The sequence below is a fragment of the Schistocerca americana genome, chromosome 7, assembly GCF_021461395.2.
Source record: "Schistocerca americana isolate TAMUIC-IGC-003095 chromosome 7, iqSchAmer2.1, whole genome shotgun sequence".
Lineage (NCBI taxonomy): Eukaryota > Metazoa > Arthropoda > Insecta > Orthoptera > Acrididae > Schistocerca > Schistocerca americana.
This window is the reverse complement of record NC_060125.1, coordinates 453,431,350-453,446,231: the sequence shown is the minus strand read 5'-3', so window position 1 is coordinate 453,446,231 and position 14,882 is coordinate 453,431,350. Positions and strand designations below refer to the sequence as shown.

At 38.5% G+C, this 14,882-nt stretch overlaps 1 protein-coding gene across 3 annotated transcripts in view; it reads left to right on the top strand.

Moving 5' to 3' along the window:
• LOC124622217 (3'-5' RNA helicase YTHDC2-like) overlaps window positions 1-14,882 on the top strand; it is a 302,377-nt gene that overhangs the window by 208,140 nt on the left and 79,355 nt on the right. For all 3 annotated transcript variants that reach the window (XM_047147868.1, XM_047147867.1, XM_047147869.1), the window contains exons 19-20: window positions 4,850-5,100; window positions 14,331-14,545. In XM_047147868.1, coding sequence (XP_047003824.1) covers window positions 4,850-5,100; window positions 14,331-14,545 — 466 coding nt within the window. The remainder of the gene's footprint in view (window positions 1-4,849; window positions 5,101-14,330; window positions 14,546-14,882) is intronic.

Sequence of the window (14,882 nt, the reverse complement as noted above, 5' to 3'; positions counted from 1 at the left end):
CAGGACTACATCCAGCATCTCTACGATCGTCTCCATGGGAGAATAGCAGCCTGCATTGCTGCGAAAGGTGGATATACACTGTACTAGTGCCGACATTGTGCATGCTCTGTTGCCTGTGTCTATGTGCCTGTGGGTCTGTCAGTGTGATCATGTGATGTATCTGACCCCAGGAATGTGTCAATAAAGTTTCCCCTTCCTGGGACAATGAATTCACGGTGTTCTTATTTCAATTTCCAGGAGTGTATTGTGTTTCTCATTTTCTGTAACTAAACGGTCTTTATTTTCTGGACGATCTTTGTACATCATGAAACAGCTAACCATGTTAATGTCGTCATCCCAGTTACAGGTTGCCTATGTAATGGCTTCCAGGGGCAACAAAAGTGTTATTTCCAGTGTTTCATACAATTGTAAACCAAGTTAAAAAATTTAAAGTGCTGCTACAATCTACTTATTAAAAGGCATATAATATTATGTTAAAGACTTAACACAGTAAGGCAAGTATTACAGTAAGAAACCGTGTATGTGCCTTGAGGCAGTGTTGCTCATTGCACACAAATACTCATTCTTGTTTCATCCTGTATTTGAGAGTAAGAGCACTCAGCACATAGTGACTACTGAAAAAATTGAAACATAATTTCAAATGTTTTCTAAACTTTTTCTCACTTACATGCTTAACATCAACCATATAACGCCTTAATTCATTTCTAAAGTAATCAAAAGTTTGAAGCCGTTTAATACACGGGAATTTTAAAAAATGGAGTTTTACTGGTAAATATATTAATAGCAATAGTCGTTATTTTAAAACAGACTAATGTAAAGCATCATTTCCTTTTGCCGATTGTATGCAGATCCTTCTATGCTGGTTGCTTGTCAGCAGTTATATTTGCATAGGCTTATTTCAAGATTCCCTTGTCTCTTCATTACTGCAATCCAACTAGAAAAATTATGGGTACTATTACTTATAATGAAAATAAATTATGACAGTTTAAATTCATGGACCTCAGACCAATTAAGTTACAACTTACATTTTCAGTAATTAAAGCTGAAAATAAAATAATATTGGCTGTTTGCCTTTTCCTGTTGAATCTGAAATTTTGAAACTTTTATTGCCACACATTGTGCAATAAACAAACATAACCCAAATGTTAATTTGATTATAAATCAAATATATTAAAATCTTTAAACAATCTTTTCTAGTGATTGGCTGCATTCCATTTCAGTTGCATCTGTATACCTTATCACAGTACTACCTTATTTATCAGGGTGATTCAAGAACCAAGGATTGCTGTAATATACACGTTGTTGTGGTCTTCAGTCCTGAGACTGGTTTGATGCAGGTCTCCATGCTACTCTATCCCTTGCAAGCTACTTCATCTCCAAGTATTAATGCAACCTACATCCCTCTGAATCTGCTTAGTGTATTCATTTCTTGGTCTCCCTCTACAATTTTTACCTTCCATGCTTCTCTCCAGTTCTAAATTGGTGATCCCTTGATGCCTCAGAATGTGTCCTACCAACCGCACCCTTCTTTTAGTCAGGTTGTGCCACAAATTCCTCTTCTCCCCAATTCTGTTCACCACCTCTTCATCAATTATGTGATCTACCAATCTAATCTTCAGCATTCTTCTGTAGCACCACAGTTCGAAAGCTTCTATTTTCTTCTTGTCTAAACTATTTATTGTCCATGTTTTGCTTCCATACATGGCCACACTCCATACAAATACTTTCAGAAAAGACTTCCTGACACTTAAATGTATACTTGATGTTAACAAATTTCTCTTTGTCAGAAACACTTTCCTTGCCAGAGCCAGTCTACATTTTATATTCTCTGTACTTCGACCCTCATTAGTTATTTTGCTCCCCAGATAGCAAAACTTGTCTACAACCTTAAGTGTCCCATTTCCTAATCTAATTCCCTTAGCATCACCTGATTTACTTTGACTACATTCCATTATCCTCATTTTGCTTTTATTGATGTTCATTTTATATCCCCCTTTCAAGACATTGTCTATTCTGTTTAACTGCTCTTCCAGGTCTTTTGCTGTCCCTGACAGAATTAGAGTGTCTTCTGCAAACCTCACAGTTTTTATTTCTCCTCAATGGATTTTAATTCCTACTCCAAATTTTTCTTTTGTTTCCTTTACTGCTTGCTCAACACACAGATTGAATAACATTGGGAATAGGCTACAACCCTGCTTCACTCCGTTTTCAATCACTGCTTCCCTTTCGTGCCCCGCATCTTGTATAACTGCCATCTGGTTTCTGTACAAATTGTAAATAGCCTTTCACACCCAGTATTTTACCCCTGCCACCTTCAGAATTTGAAAGAGAGTGTTCCAGTCAACAGGGTCAAAAGCTTTTTCTAAGTCTACAAATGCTAGAGACATAGGTTTGCCTTTCCTTAATCTATCTTCTAAGATAAGTCGTAGGGTGAGTGTTGCCTCGTGTGTTCCAACATTTCTACAGAATCCAAACTGATCTTCCCCAAGGTCGGCTTCCACCAGTTTTTCCACTTGTCTGTAAAGAATTCATGTTAGTGTTTTGCAGCCATGTCTTAAACTGATAGTTGGTACTTTTGACACCTGTCGATGCCTGCTTTCTTTGGGATTGGGATTCTTCTTTAACTCTGAGGGTGTTTCACCTGTCTCATACATCTTGTTCACCAGATGGTAGAGTTTTGTTGTGGCTGGCTCTCGCAAGGCTTTGAGTAGTTCTAATGGAGTGTTGTCTACTCCCAGGACCTTTTTTGGACTTAGGTCTTTCAGTGTTCTGTCACATTCTTTGTACAGTATCATTTCTCCCATTTCATCTTCATCTACATCCCCTTCCATTTCCATAATATTGTCCTCAAATACATCGCCCTTGTATAGACCCGCTATATACTCTTTCCACCTTTCTGTTTTCCCTTCTTTGCTTAGGACTGGTTTTCCATATGCGATCTTGATATTCATACGGGTGGTTCTCTTTTCTTCAAAGGTTTTTTTTCTCCCTGTAAATAGTATCTATCTCACCCCCTAGTGATATATGCCTCTACATGCTTACGTTTGTCCTCTAGCTTCCCTTGCTCAGCCATTTTGCTTTTCCTGTCGATCTTAACTTTTGAGACGTTTGTATTCCTTTTCGCCTGTGTCATTTACTGCATTTTTATATTTTCTCTTTTCAGCAGTTAAATTCAATATCTCTTCTGTTACCCATTGATCCTCTGCTGCCTTCACTATTTCATCCCTCAGAGCTACCCATTCTTCTTCTACTGTATTTCTTTCTCCCATTCCTGTCAATTGTTCCCTTATGCTCTCCCTGAAACTCTGTACAATCTCTGGTTTAGTCAATTTATCCAGGTCCCATCTCCTTAAATTCTCACCTTTTTGCAGTTTCTTCAGTTTTAATCTACAGTTCATAACCAATAGATTGTGGTCGGAGTCCACATCTGCCCCTGGAAATGTCTTACAATTTAAAACCTGGTTCCTAAATCTCTGTCTGACCAATTATATAATCTACCTGATACCTTCTAGTATCTCCAGGATTCTTCCATGTATACAACCTTCTTTCATGATTCTTACACCAATATAATACACGTAACATGCATTAATCCTTCAATAGACAGTACGGTAAATAGCATATACTACATGGTGGTTAAAAATTTAATGAGGTATCTAGGAAGTGCTATACATTCCACAAACATATTCATATCAAGAATTTCCTGGAATTTGTTAATAGTATAACAGATATTTAATTTCTTTGATGCAACCAACCTTTACCTAACTACTGGACTCACAGAAATCATTAAATGAAACAAGTTTACTGTTACCAGTCACCGTTTTTGTATGCTGGGAATGGTTTTGCAATTTCCTTTTCAATGATTTCGTTAATTTTGTGGCAGGCTGATATTCTGTCAGTTTGCTTCTTAAAGGCGATGGTCGAGATCTGTGTGACACAAGTGATGAGCTTCTCTTGGTTCTTTTGGCCCAGCGGAGCTTGAACATTGTGTTTTAAGCCTTTGCAGAGTAGTGCCTCTTCTTCTGCAGTGAATATTATGTTCGTGTTGTTGAGGAAAGGTGTGTAGAATGTGTGCTTCTTGTGGCTGTTTTGGTTCGGTTTGGGAGGTAGTTGTTGCTTTGTAAGATTGGCCAGTTTTTTCTTCTGTGTAGCTTTAGTTTTCTGTACGATGAACTCGGTATACTCTTTGACTTTTTTGGTTATGGAATCATATTCTAATCTATGAAGCAACTTTCTTATGTCAAGATTGACATCAAAACAAACACAACAACTGCGAAGAAAACACTGGAGATCGTACGAAAACTCTGGGTGAAAAATGAACTGAAAGAACTTTATATTAAAAAACAAAAGTTCAATACACAGCTTTACAATGCAGAATTACAGTTGGGAAAGTTGCTTCATAGATTAGAATATGATTCCATAACCAAAAGAGTCAAAGATTACACCGATTTCATCGTACAGAAAACGAAAGCTACACAGAAGAAAAAACTGGCCAATCTTATAAAACGGTGACTGGTGACAGTAAACTTGTTGTTTCGTTTAATGTCAGTAACAGTCACGGTAAAGCCTAACCTAAAAATGTTGGCATTTAAAGTCACAGAAATCATTTGACAAAATATACTGAAGTAATTGTTAATAGAGGAGGGAGAGTTACCCATCTAACAAAATCACTCAGCTTACTTTTATTATATTGTTATTTTTATTTTCATTTTTTGAGTTGGGCATTGGATGTGGATTATCTGGAATCCTAGAAGACATATTTATAAACAATACCTTAAAAATTTTGTACTTCATTATGATCAGTATTATTATTTCTGCTCTCAAGTACTTATGTTTTGAACCCATTTTGCAGGAAGGAGTTTTGTGTGATGTTTCATCCATCATCAGTGTTACGTGAATGTCCGAAGAGCCCAAGAACATCTGTAGCAGCTTCACATACAGCAACAGTGGAGGCACTTCCATCAGATTGGCTTTTGTATGAAGAAATAAGCCGTACAGGCAGATACTGTCATGTTCGCTGTTGCACACTTGTGACACCTGTAACTGTTGTATTGTTTGCTGGACCTGCTCGTATGCCACTTGATGCCATATCTGAAGTTGAAGGTAAGTGTCATGAGATTAGGCAGGTATTGCAGTCAAGTAAGCTCTGATGCTTATATTTTGCTTCACAGATATTTTGTACCTGATCACCAAATTAAGTAGCATCAGCATTATTAACTGTGTAATTCCATTCACATGGATAATCTGAGAAGCAATGGAAATATGACTGGACATGTTGAAAAGAAAGTGATGTAAAAGGGGTGGCCAAACATATGGAAAAACAATGAGAACTGAATCTTAACAGAAATGCAGATGATAGCCAAATCTGTGTGTTGCACTTTTGACCACTGCATCCATGTAGTATCCTCATTATGTTACAATTGTCATTCATGGTCAGAAAAATGTTGTGCTTGTATGGTGGCTGCTTCTGTAAGCAAGGTAGTTGAAGTGTTTGATGTTTCAAGAGGCACTATATCAAAGGCTTATACTTTATACAGGGAAAACAGAAAAACATCTACTAAGTCACAATGTGGATGGAAGTGTGTGTTGACTGATTATGACAGTCGGTCATTCTACAGGATTGTGACAAAAAATAACGAGGATGACAGCTGCAAAAGTCACTGCAGAATAGTGTCTCACACTCACAAACTGTGCCATCACCAAAACAACATGAAGTGACCTCCAAAACAGAGGATCGTGGGACAAGCTGGAATTCCAAAACAACTGTCATCACTAAGACAACATGAAAGGAGCTCCATAAATAGGGAATTGCAAGACAAGCTGGAATTCCAAAACCGCACATTAGTGATGTGAATGCCCACAATGGGAAAACATGGTACTGAAGTCATAAAACCTGGGCTGGGGAGTGATGGAAGGATTTCATTTGGTCGTACGAGACTTGTTTACAGTCCAAGAATGAGACATGGTGGATGTTTGATGATGATTAGGGCAGTCATATTGTGGTATTCCATGGGCCCTGTGGTTGGTATCTAATCCTGGTGTATTATTTAAATTTAGAGAGTCATAAAATAGCTTCAAAAATCTTTAACATATCACAACACAACTTTATACTTTAACTCTAAAATTATAACTAACCACTTTAATTAATAATATTCACCTGTAGCAATCATATAATTCTGCAAGGTCACATTACTGCCAAGAATTATATGACCATTTTGGCTGATTACTGGTCAAGTCCATTCCATGGTACAGTGTTCGTTCCATCAATTGTGAAACTGTGTTCCAAAACAATGGGGCCTCTGTACACACAGCTCACATTGTGCAGGGCTGGTTTTGTGGGCACAATGATGATTTGTCACATCTCCCTGACCACCATAGTCACCAGATCTCATTGTAATTGAGCTTGTGGTCTACTTGGGAAAGAAAAGTTTTTGATTGCTATTCGTTCCCATCATCGTTACCTGAACTTGCCCCCATTTTGCAAGAGGAATGGTATAAGATTCCTTTGAAAGCCATACTGTAGTTATCCATTCTGAGGTGACTGGAAGCTTTGTTGAATACCAACAGTTATGTGTGTGGTGTTTCCATATTTTTGTCCAGCCCCTGTGTTAATTGCAGTAAATAAGAAACTAAAATCCACTGAAGCAGAAGTTGAACCTCCTCGTGAAACTGTTGGGAAAAGGTTAACATTCAAGGATAGTCTTGATAGTGTTCTTGTATCCATCTATCACAACTCCTCTACAGAAGTAACTGAAAACTTTGGAGAAGATCTTTGTTTCAGCATTGTATTCTCTAGTCAGTTCACAACAGGTGGATGTAAATTCTTAATATACCAAAATAGATTGGAAGTATTACAATTTTGCCAGTAGGATATGAACCTGTGCAACTGTACCAGTTGCTTTCTTTTTTATACTGTCCAAAACATATCATTTGGACTGATCTTTTCAGGATATTCATCGATTAGTGATTGACATACAGATATAACAGTGATCACTGACTTAGCAATGGTTACAAAAACATGTTGAAAATTCTATATGTTCATTAAAACCAACATTCAGGTAGACATGTCATATCTAAAAAAAGAAATTAAAAATGAATCTTTCATTCTACCCTGGAGAGTTCACTATTTTGTAACTTTGTGGCAGATTGAAATTGTGTGATACACCCAGACTTAAACCAGAACATTGCCTGTGACTAACGGTGCTTTTACTGCTTGAGCTAGTCAGATACAACTCATGACCTGACTTCACTTCATTTATGCCAGTACCTCTCCAATTTTCCAAACTACACAGAAACGTAAAGTTTCCAGATGTTTCTCTGTGATATCCTTTCTACAAGGAATGATAGTCCAGTAAGATATGCAAGATAGCTTCTGTAAAGTGGGAAAGAATTATTGTGAGCATTGAAGCTGTGAAGGTGCGTTGTGAACTGTGCTTGGATTACTTTTGTGTTAAGAGCTTTGTATGAAAAAGGCAAGGTTCAAGTCCTAGTCCAGCACACAGTTTTAATGTGCCAGCAAGTTTCAGAAACTAGAAACATTAAATTCGTACAATGAACATATACTGAATTTACAGTTCTATTCGTACAAATTACTGATCCACTGGTTAACTTAATTTGCTGTCACTGGGAAGTATTCAGTAATGTATCCTGCTGCTTTATTCTCTTCCTAGGACACTCGTGGACAAAAATAAGGAAGGGAAAGGGTGATCCCACCTCTCTTTCTCTGTTGGCATCAGTTTTGAAAAGCAGAGTTGCTGGCCTCTCCTCCAGATTTTATGTAGACGCTTAGTGTATCACATTCCTGTTCTTCCACCAAGGAAAATTTTTTATTAGTATACAAAACTTTCTCAAAAACAGATGTGCTGCAGAATAGGGACAAGACAGACTGTAACATCATGCATATGGTAATTGAAATTAATTGACTCCCTGAAAGGCAATACATACTATTTTCAATAATTATTGTAGCAACATACTATTTTCAGAAATTATCAGAAAATTCTTATATATTTTGGTTGTATGTGGAAGGCAGTCTTCCAACAAACTATGAACCTTGCTGCAATGGGGGGGCTTGCACGCCTCAACTGTAACTGTGCTGCTATGACTGTAACTACATCAGTGGCGTATCTGAAGGGTGAGGGGGGCAGAAGCCTTTTCTGTATTTACAAGGGCAACAGTTCAAATGATTCACTGATCTGCCCTTGACTATGGTATGTTGTTTCTCTTAATTGGGTAAGCTGATAGGTTGAAATAAGGTACAGTGGGCTATAAGTGACTTTTGGTGGTAGAAGAATAGTGTTTGTGATCGATTGAATACAAGGTTATCAGCACGAAATCAAACACAGATAATAGAGAAGTAGGCTATGATGAATATGAAAATAAAAATGAGGGTGAACTGTTATGAACAGCGTAATGAACGAATCTTAACAGCCAAGACAGTCACAAAGCCAATACCCACCAAAGCAATACAGATTTATATGTCTTCTGACTCCACATATGATGAAGAGATTGGAGAAAAAGATTGATACATATTGTATGACAAAGGCAAAATACACTAGAGATACAGGTGAAGAAAAACATCGATACGTATTGTATGACAAAGGCGAAATACACTAGAGATACCGGAGAAATTTGTGTACGGGTTTGTGTGAAATATGTTTAATACATGTGACGTGTATGCGGGCAAAGCTGTGAGCAAGAAGTTCCTTTTAAACCCGTGAGTCAGTTTCAGCCAACTTTGGTACCTGGATAGAAATACTGTGGGTGCAAGAACCAGCAACCTACTGGGGGGAGGGGTTAATGTGGAGAGAGAATGTAGGGAGGAAGAAATCGGCAGACAGAGAGCGAGAAGCAGGATATGGAGTGGAGGTGATGGACAAGGAAGGGCAAGGGGGGAATTGACAGAGAAAGGGAAGAGTTGGAGATGGATTGGGGGGGGGGGGGGCAGGAGGACATGAACTGGGAGGGAAGGAGCAGATGGACAGAGAGAGGGGTGGGAGCACTTGTTCAGAGATAGGGACAGGAGGAGATTGACAGAAGTGGGGAGTGGAGGAGGTGGACAGAGAGAGGGGGGGGGGGGGGGACACCTCCATTCCTCGTTTGCTAATGACATGGTAAATCTATCAGTGTTAGCAAAGGACTTTGAAGATCAGTTGAACGGAAATGATGGTTTCTGGAAAAGAGGTTATAAGATAAACATCAACAACACTAAAGCAAGTGCAGTGGATTGTATTAAAATTAAGTCAGATGATGCTAGGAGAATTAATTAGGAAATGACACTCTAAAAGCAATAGTGAGTTTTGCTCTTTGAGCAGCAGAATAACTGCTAATAGCTTTAGTAAAGAGGGTAAAAAAGGCAGACTGGAAGTTGCGAGAAAAGCATTTCTGAAAAAAGATTTGTTAGCATTTAAATCTTATAAAGTCCTTTCTGAAAGTATGTGTGTGGAGTGTAGCCTTAACAGTTAAAAGCTGTCATCAAGCAGGTCAATTTGAACACCACAGTTCTGTAATAGGCATGGACCATTGGTGATGATATGTCCTTGCCTTCCTCTACCCTTACTCTGACTTAACTATCCAGTTATAGAGGGACAGTATTGCAGCTGGATAGTTTTCACATTAACAGAAATTGCTACAGGTAAAAGAAGTGATAAGTGACAGATAAAAGTTCTAGGATTGGTCGCGACAAACATGTCACACTTTCTCCAAAGTCTCTACAACTTTTATATTTGTAACTTCTTTAGGCAGGTTCTGTTAATATTTCAAATTTATGTTAAATATTCTACAGGTATTAATTTTACGTAATACTTCCACTTCTTCATAATGACTGTATTCTACAGAAATACAACTTAGCATTCCTGTTCGCAACAGTTCAGGGAACATTATGACCACTGACTTCTTATCGATATAAACCCGTTCAGATGATAGCAGCGTCACCTGGTGAGGAATCACTGCTTGTCAGACGCATGCACGGTGCATGTAGTATCTGCGATCGTGCTGTCCTTGTGTAGAATCAGGAAGGTGCATTATCTTTCTGAGTTTGACTGAGGGCAGCTTGTGATGGCCCAGAGGCTAGGCATGAGCATTTTGGAAACTGCACGATTTGTCGGGAGTTCGAGGAGTGCTGTGGTGTGTCCAACACATGGTGAAACCACATCCAGATGTTGTGGAGTAGACAACATTCCATTAGAACTACTGATAGCCTTGGGAGAGTCAGCCCTGATAAACTGTACCATCTGGTGAGAATGATGTATGAGACAGGCAAAATACCCTCAGACTTCAAGAAGAATATAATAATTCCAGTCCCAAAGAAAGCATGTGTTGACAGATGTGAAAATTATCGAACTATCAGTTTAATAAGCCACGGCTGCAAAACACTAACACGAATTATTTACAAATGAGTGGAAAAACTGGTGACACGTGGAGACTTACCATAGAAAATAGATTAAGGAAAGGCAAACGTATATTTCTATCATTTGTAGACTTAAAGCTTTTGACAATGTTGACTGGAATACTCTCTTTCAAATTCTGAAGGTAGCAGGGGTAAAATACAGGGAGCGAGAGGCTATTTGTACAGGAACCGGATGGCAGTTACAAGAGTCAAGGGGCATCAAAGGGAAGTAGTGGTTGGGAAGTGAATGAGACAGGGTTGTAGCCTATCCCCGATGTTATTCAGTCTGTATATTGAGCAAGCAGTAAAGGAAACAAAAGGAAAATACAGAGTAGGAATTAAAATCCATGGAGAAGAAATAAAAACTTTGAGGTACGTCAGTGACATTGTAATTCTGTCAGAGACAGCAAAGGACCTGGAAGAGCAGCTGAATGGAATGGACAGTGTCTTGAAAGGAGGATATAAGATGAACATCAACAAAAGCAAAACGAGGATAATGGAATGTAGTCAAATTAAATCAGGTGATGCTGAGGGAATTACATTAGGGAATGAAACGCTTAAAGTAGTAAATGAGTTTTGCTATTTGAGGAGCAAAATAACTGATGATGGTCGAAGTAGAGAGGATATAAAATGTAGACTGGCAATAGCAAGGAAAGCGTTTCTGACGAAGAGAAATTTGTTAACATTGCGTATAGATTTAAGCGTCAGAAAGTTGTTTCTGAAAGTATTTGTATGGATTGTAGCCATGTATGGAAGTGAAACGTGGATGCTAAATAGTTGAGGCAAGAAGAGAATAGAAGCTTTCGAAATGTGGTGCTACAGAAGAATGCTGAAGTTTAGCTGGGTAGATCACATAACTGATGAGGAGGTAGTGAACAGAATTGGGGAGAAGAGGAATTTGTGTCACAACCTGACTAAAAGAAGGGTGCGGTTGGTAGGACACATTCTGAGGCATCAAGGTGTGGGGCGGCGGATAGAATTTTTATCAATTTTATGTTGTTTATATAAAAGTTAGGTTTGTACAATGTTAAACCAGTTCCTATTATTTAGAATGTTATTTATGCTGTCTTTCGCCGTTCTCAACACTGGCTCTCTAACTACAATATTGGCAACCAGAAAGTGATTAGCAAAACGTGGAGCCTGTAATTAGAATTCCTAGTGCCCACTTCATCTGAGAATACAGTTATAGTTACAGCTTATAGCTCTGAGGAATTAGGAGATTGTCTGGGATTTCTAATTAAAAACGGTCGTGAAAAAAAAAGTTCTGTATTCTGAAAGTCACAGATGAAAACAAAAGAATCCACACAATCTAACTAACAGAGCAGTTCAGAGTCTAATGCGCTGATGCCACTAAATTGTCCGAATTAACTGTTTAAATGAATGCTCGCCATAATTTGATGATAATGTTCATCAAACGCCACGCTAAATAATGGTAGAATGTTTGTCCCGCAGCGGCACGTGAAAATACGACAATACGCAAACTGAAGATCGATAATTAAAGTCAACCCAGAATTAACACTTCACTCGCAAATGATTTCATGGTTACGCGTATCTCGAGTAACTTAATACGGCATCCGAGGCTGTTTGTAGCAATGATACCGACGCGACGCGACTCCCGACACAGATGACGTGCTATTCAGCGTCTGGAGAGAACTGGGGCCTTGCTTCCTCGCGCAGCAGACGGCTAAGGGAACGCCTGATCAAATCGGCTCTCCCGACTAGCCGCTGGGCTGGTAATGCACCACTTTAAGTTACCTAATAAATCCTAGCTTCTCTTGCTGGTGGCCGATGAAGCTCTTGATTTAAATGTGCATTTAGCACGCAGGTAAGTATTGATAATAAAATTTTTACGTTGCTAAGTTAAATATTTTGGGCGAGAGAATTAATTTAATTACACTGCACGCCGTAGACGAGCTCTGAACTGGCCCTTTGGAGATACGCTATCGCTATAGTTTTATAGGTATTCAAATGAAGCTTCTCACATCCTTATGGTGCTAGCGTGGTTTTTTTTTTTTTTTTTTTTTTTTTTTTTTTTTTTTTTTTTTTTTTTTTTTTTTAAGCACCTCATACAAGGTGGACTGGCAGCAGCATAATACGCTGCTCTTCAGCCTTAAGGGGTACAATAATACGATATATAGGTGAGACAGACAATACAATAAAAATGGCGGGCAAAAAATGTAGATACAAAAACAACAAACATGAAGCCGTTCACGCTGGATGGAAAAAAAACAACACTAACACTTGTTGACACGGCGCACAGAAGACGGACGACAGCGACGGCACACGTGAACAGTGGAGGCGTGACGACGAAAGAACACTAAACGCAGACGAAGGCACACACACGAGACACTGATGGCGATGATCTCCTGCGCGCGAATGTTCACTGAGCGTGTGCGAGTCCGGGCACCTGCCAAGAGAGGAGGAGGAGGAAGGGGAGTGGGAGAGGGATAGGGGAGAGCAGAGATGCCAGGGGTATGGGAGATAGGGGGAGGGAGGAAGGGGGAGGGGAAGCCCGGGGTGATAGCAGATCTCCATTCTACTTAAATATATACATCCTAGCCTTATTTATTAGCCTACTTAATCTATCTTGCTTCCTTAAGTTTTAAGACGAAGACCAGAAAATCATGAATTTCCACTAAAATCTTAATTTGAGAGATCCAGAGTACTGTTTTTATTAAATAATTATGAAAAATGAATCTAATTATAAATTTTGAAGTCTCTAGCTCTTTTCTGTTGCGCCAATGATTTTTACAGAAAAACGTCCAAATTTCGAAAATGGTTAAAGTTATCGAACTGATATTCAACACATATTAATTTAATATTACTCCTGACATGCTAGAAATGTTTTAGGTTATTTGCTTGATTTTTAAAGTATTGCGCAACATTTATGACGTCAGAGCTAGTTACATCGGACGGGCTGGCACACAATGGAAAGACTGCTGTGAATTTACCACGGCGTGAGTAGGCTGCTTCCCTACAAAGGGATCAGCAGTTTGGTATTGGAGGGCAGCGTGGAGGGTAAAAATTGTAGAGGGAGACCAAGAGATGAATACACTAAGCAGATTCAAAAGGATGTAGGTTGCAGTAGGTACTGGAAGATGAAGAAGATTGCACAGGTTAGAGTAGCATGGAGAGCTGCATTCAACCAGTCTCTGGACTGAAGCCCACAACAACAACAACAACCCAGATAATGACAGAATATGGAAGTTGTACCCTTATCCCTAATTAAGTCTCAAATCCTCTGAACAGAGATACTTTTCTGTGGTACAAAGACCATAGACTCATGTAAACATTGGGCAGCAGAAATGGTTCACATAAATATTACTATACTTAACCATGGACCATGGTATGTAGCAGCTGCTGGCTGGCATTCTTTAAGTTCGATGGGCTATTTCTCATTTACGCTCCTCATGTGCCATGAAATCCATGGGCGATGACAGTGCATTTTTAATACTTGTTTTTGTTCGCCCATTCTGAACAGATGTGGCTCAAACATCAATGAAGATTAAGTGTGACAATTTGTAACCATCGGGTTGTTGAAGATTTCTGAAAGTAGCCATTGATAAGTTGATTTAAGTCATCTAATTTGATATTTTTGATGAAGCCTAAATTTTTTAGCAAATATGTGCCCTTAATTTGATCAATCTGAAACTAACAGGTTTTTAAAATTCTAATTATTTTAAAGAAAAACCATACTAGGCTGCATTTAACATAAATTGAAGTGTCAGGATAAATAAATGACAATAATTTTGCTGCTGTAAAGCACTTAATACATTGTCGAAACTATTCCTCTAGTAAGTTTCCTGCAGCATAACTTGTGAGGCAGAACAATCATTATGTTGAGTGTTAAAAGCTACATCTGTGTTTGCAAGTATTTTGACTGACATTAATCAGCGGCATGAGGTATCCAAATTATGCTTTTTGTTATTGAGAAATTACTTGCTTGTAGGAGCAGTGAGGGGAGATGCAGTATTGGGAGGTGCAGCTGATAGTGACAGTGAAGCAGAAGACAGGCCAGAAGGCCAGAATACAACTTTGAAATTAGATGACTGGGTAGTATTCCGTATTGATGCAGAAACTGCTCATCTTGCTCTTCAACTCAGACAGAAATGGCATTCTCTTTTCTTGCGTCGAATGCGAGCACCAGCCAAGCCATGGTCACAGGTATGTCATTAAACCTAATTAACTTGTTTTTTTCCCATTGTAATAAATTTTTGTTCATTTTTTTCTTGTGCTATTCAATTTTAGTTTATGAATATATGCTTTAATACTTAATATGTACAGTTACCATCACTGTCATTTGGAAATCTACTTGCTGATCAGGCTTCTGATTGGTTTTATTTTTAATATAGTATTTCACATGAAACATGTCTTAACTGTATTTATTATGTTCACAGAAAAATTATATGTTAATTTTGATACTGACTGTATGACATAATTGCTGGTCGTTACCTTCAGGGAAAATGCCAATATTGTTGATAAACATGTATAAAAGTATGTG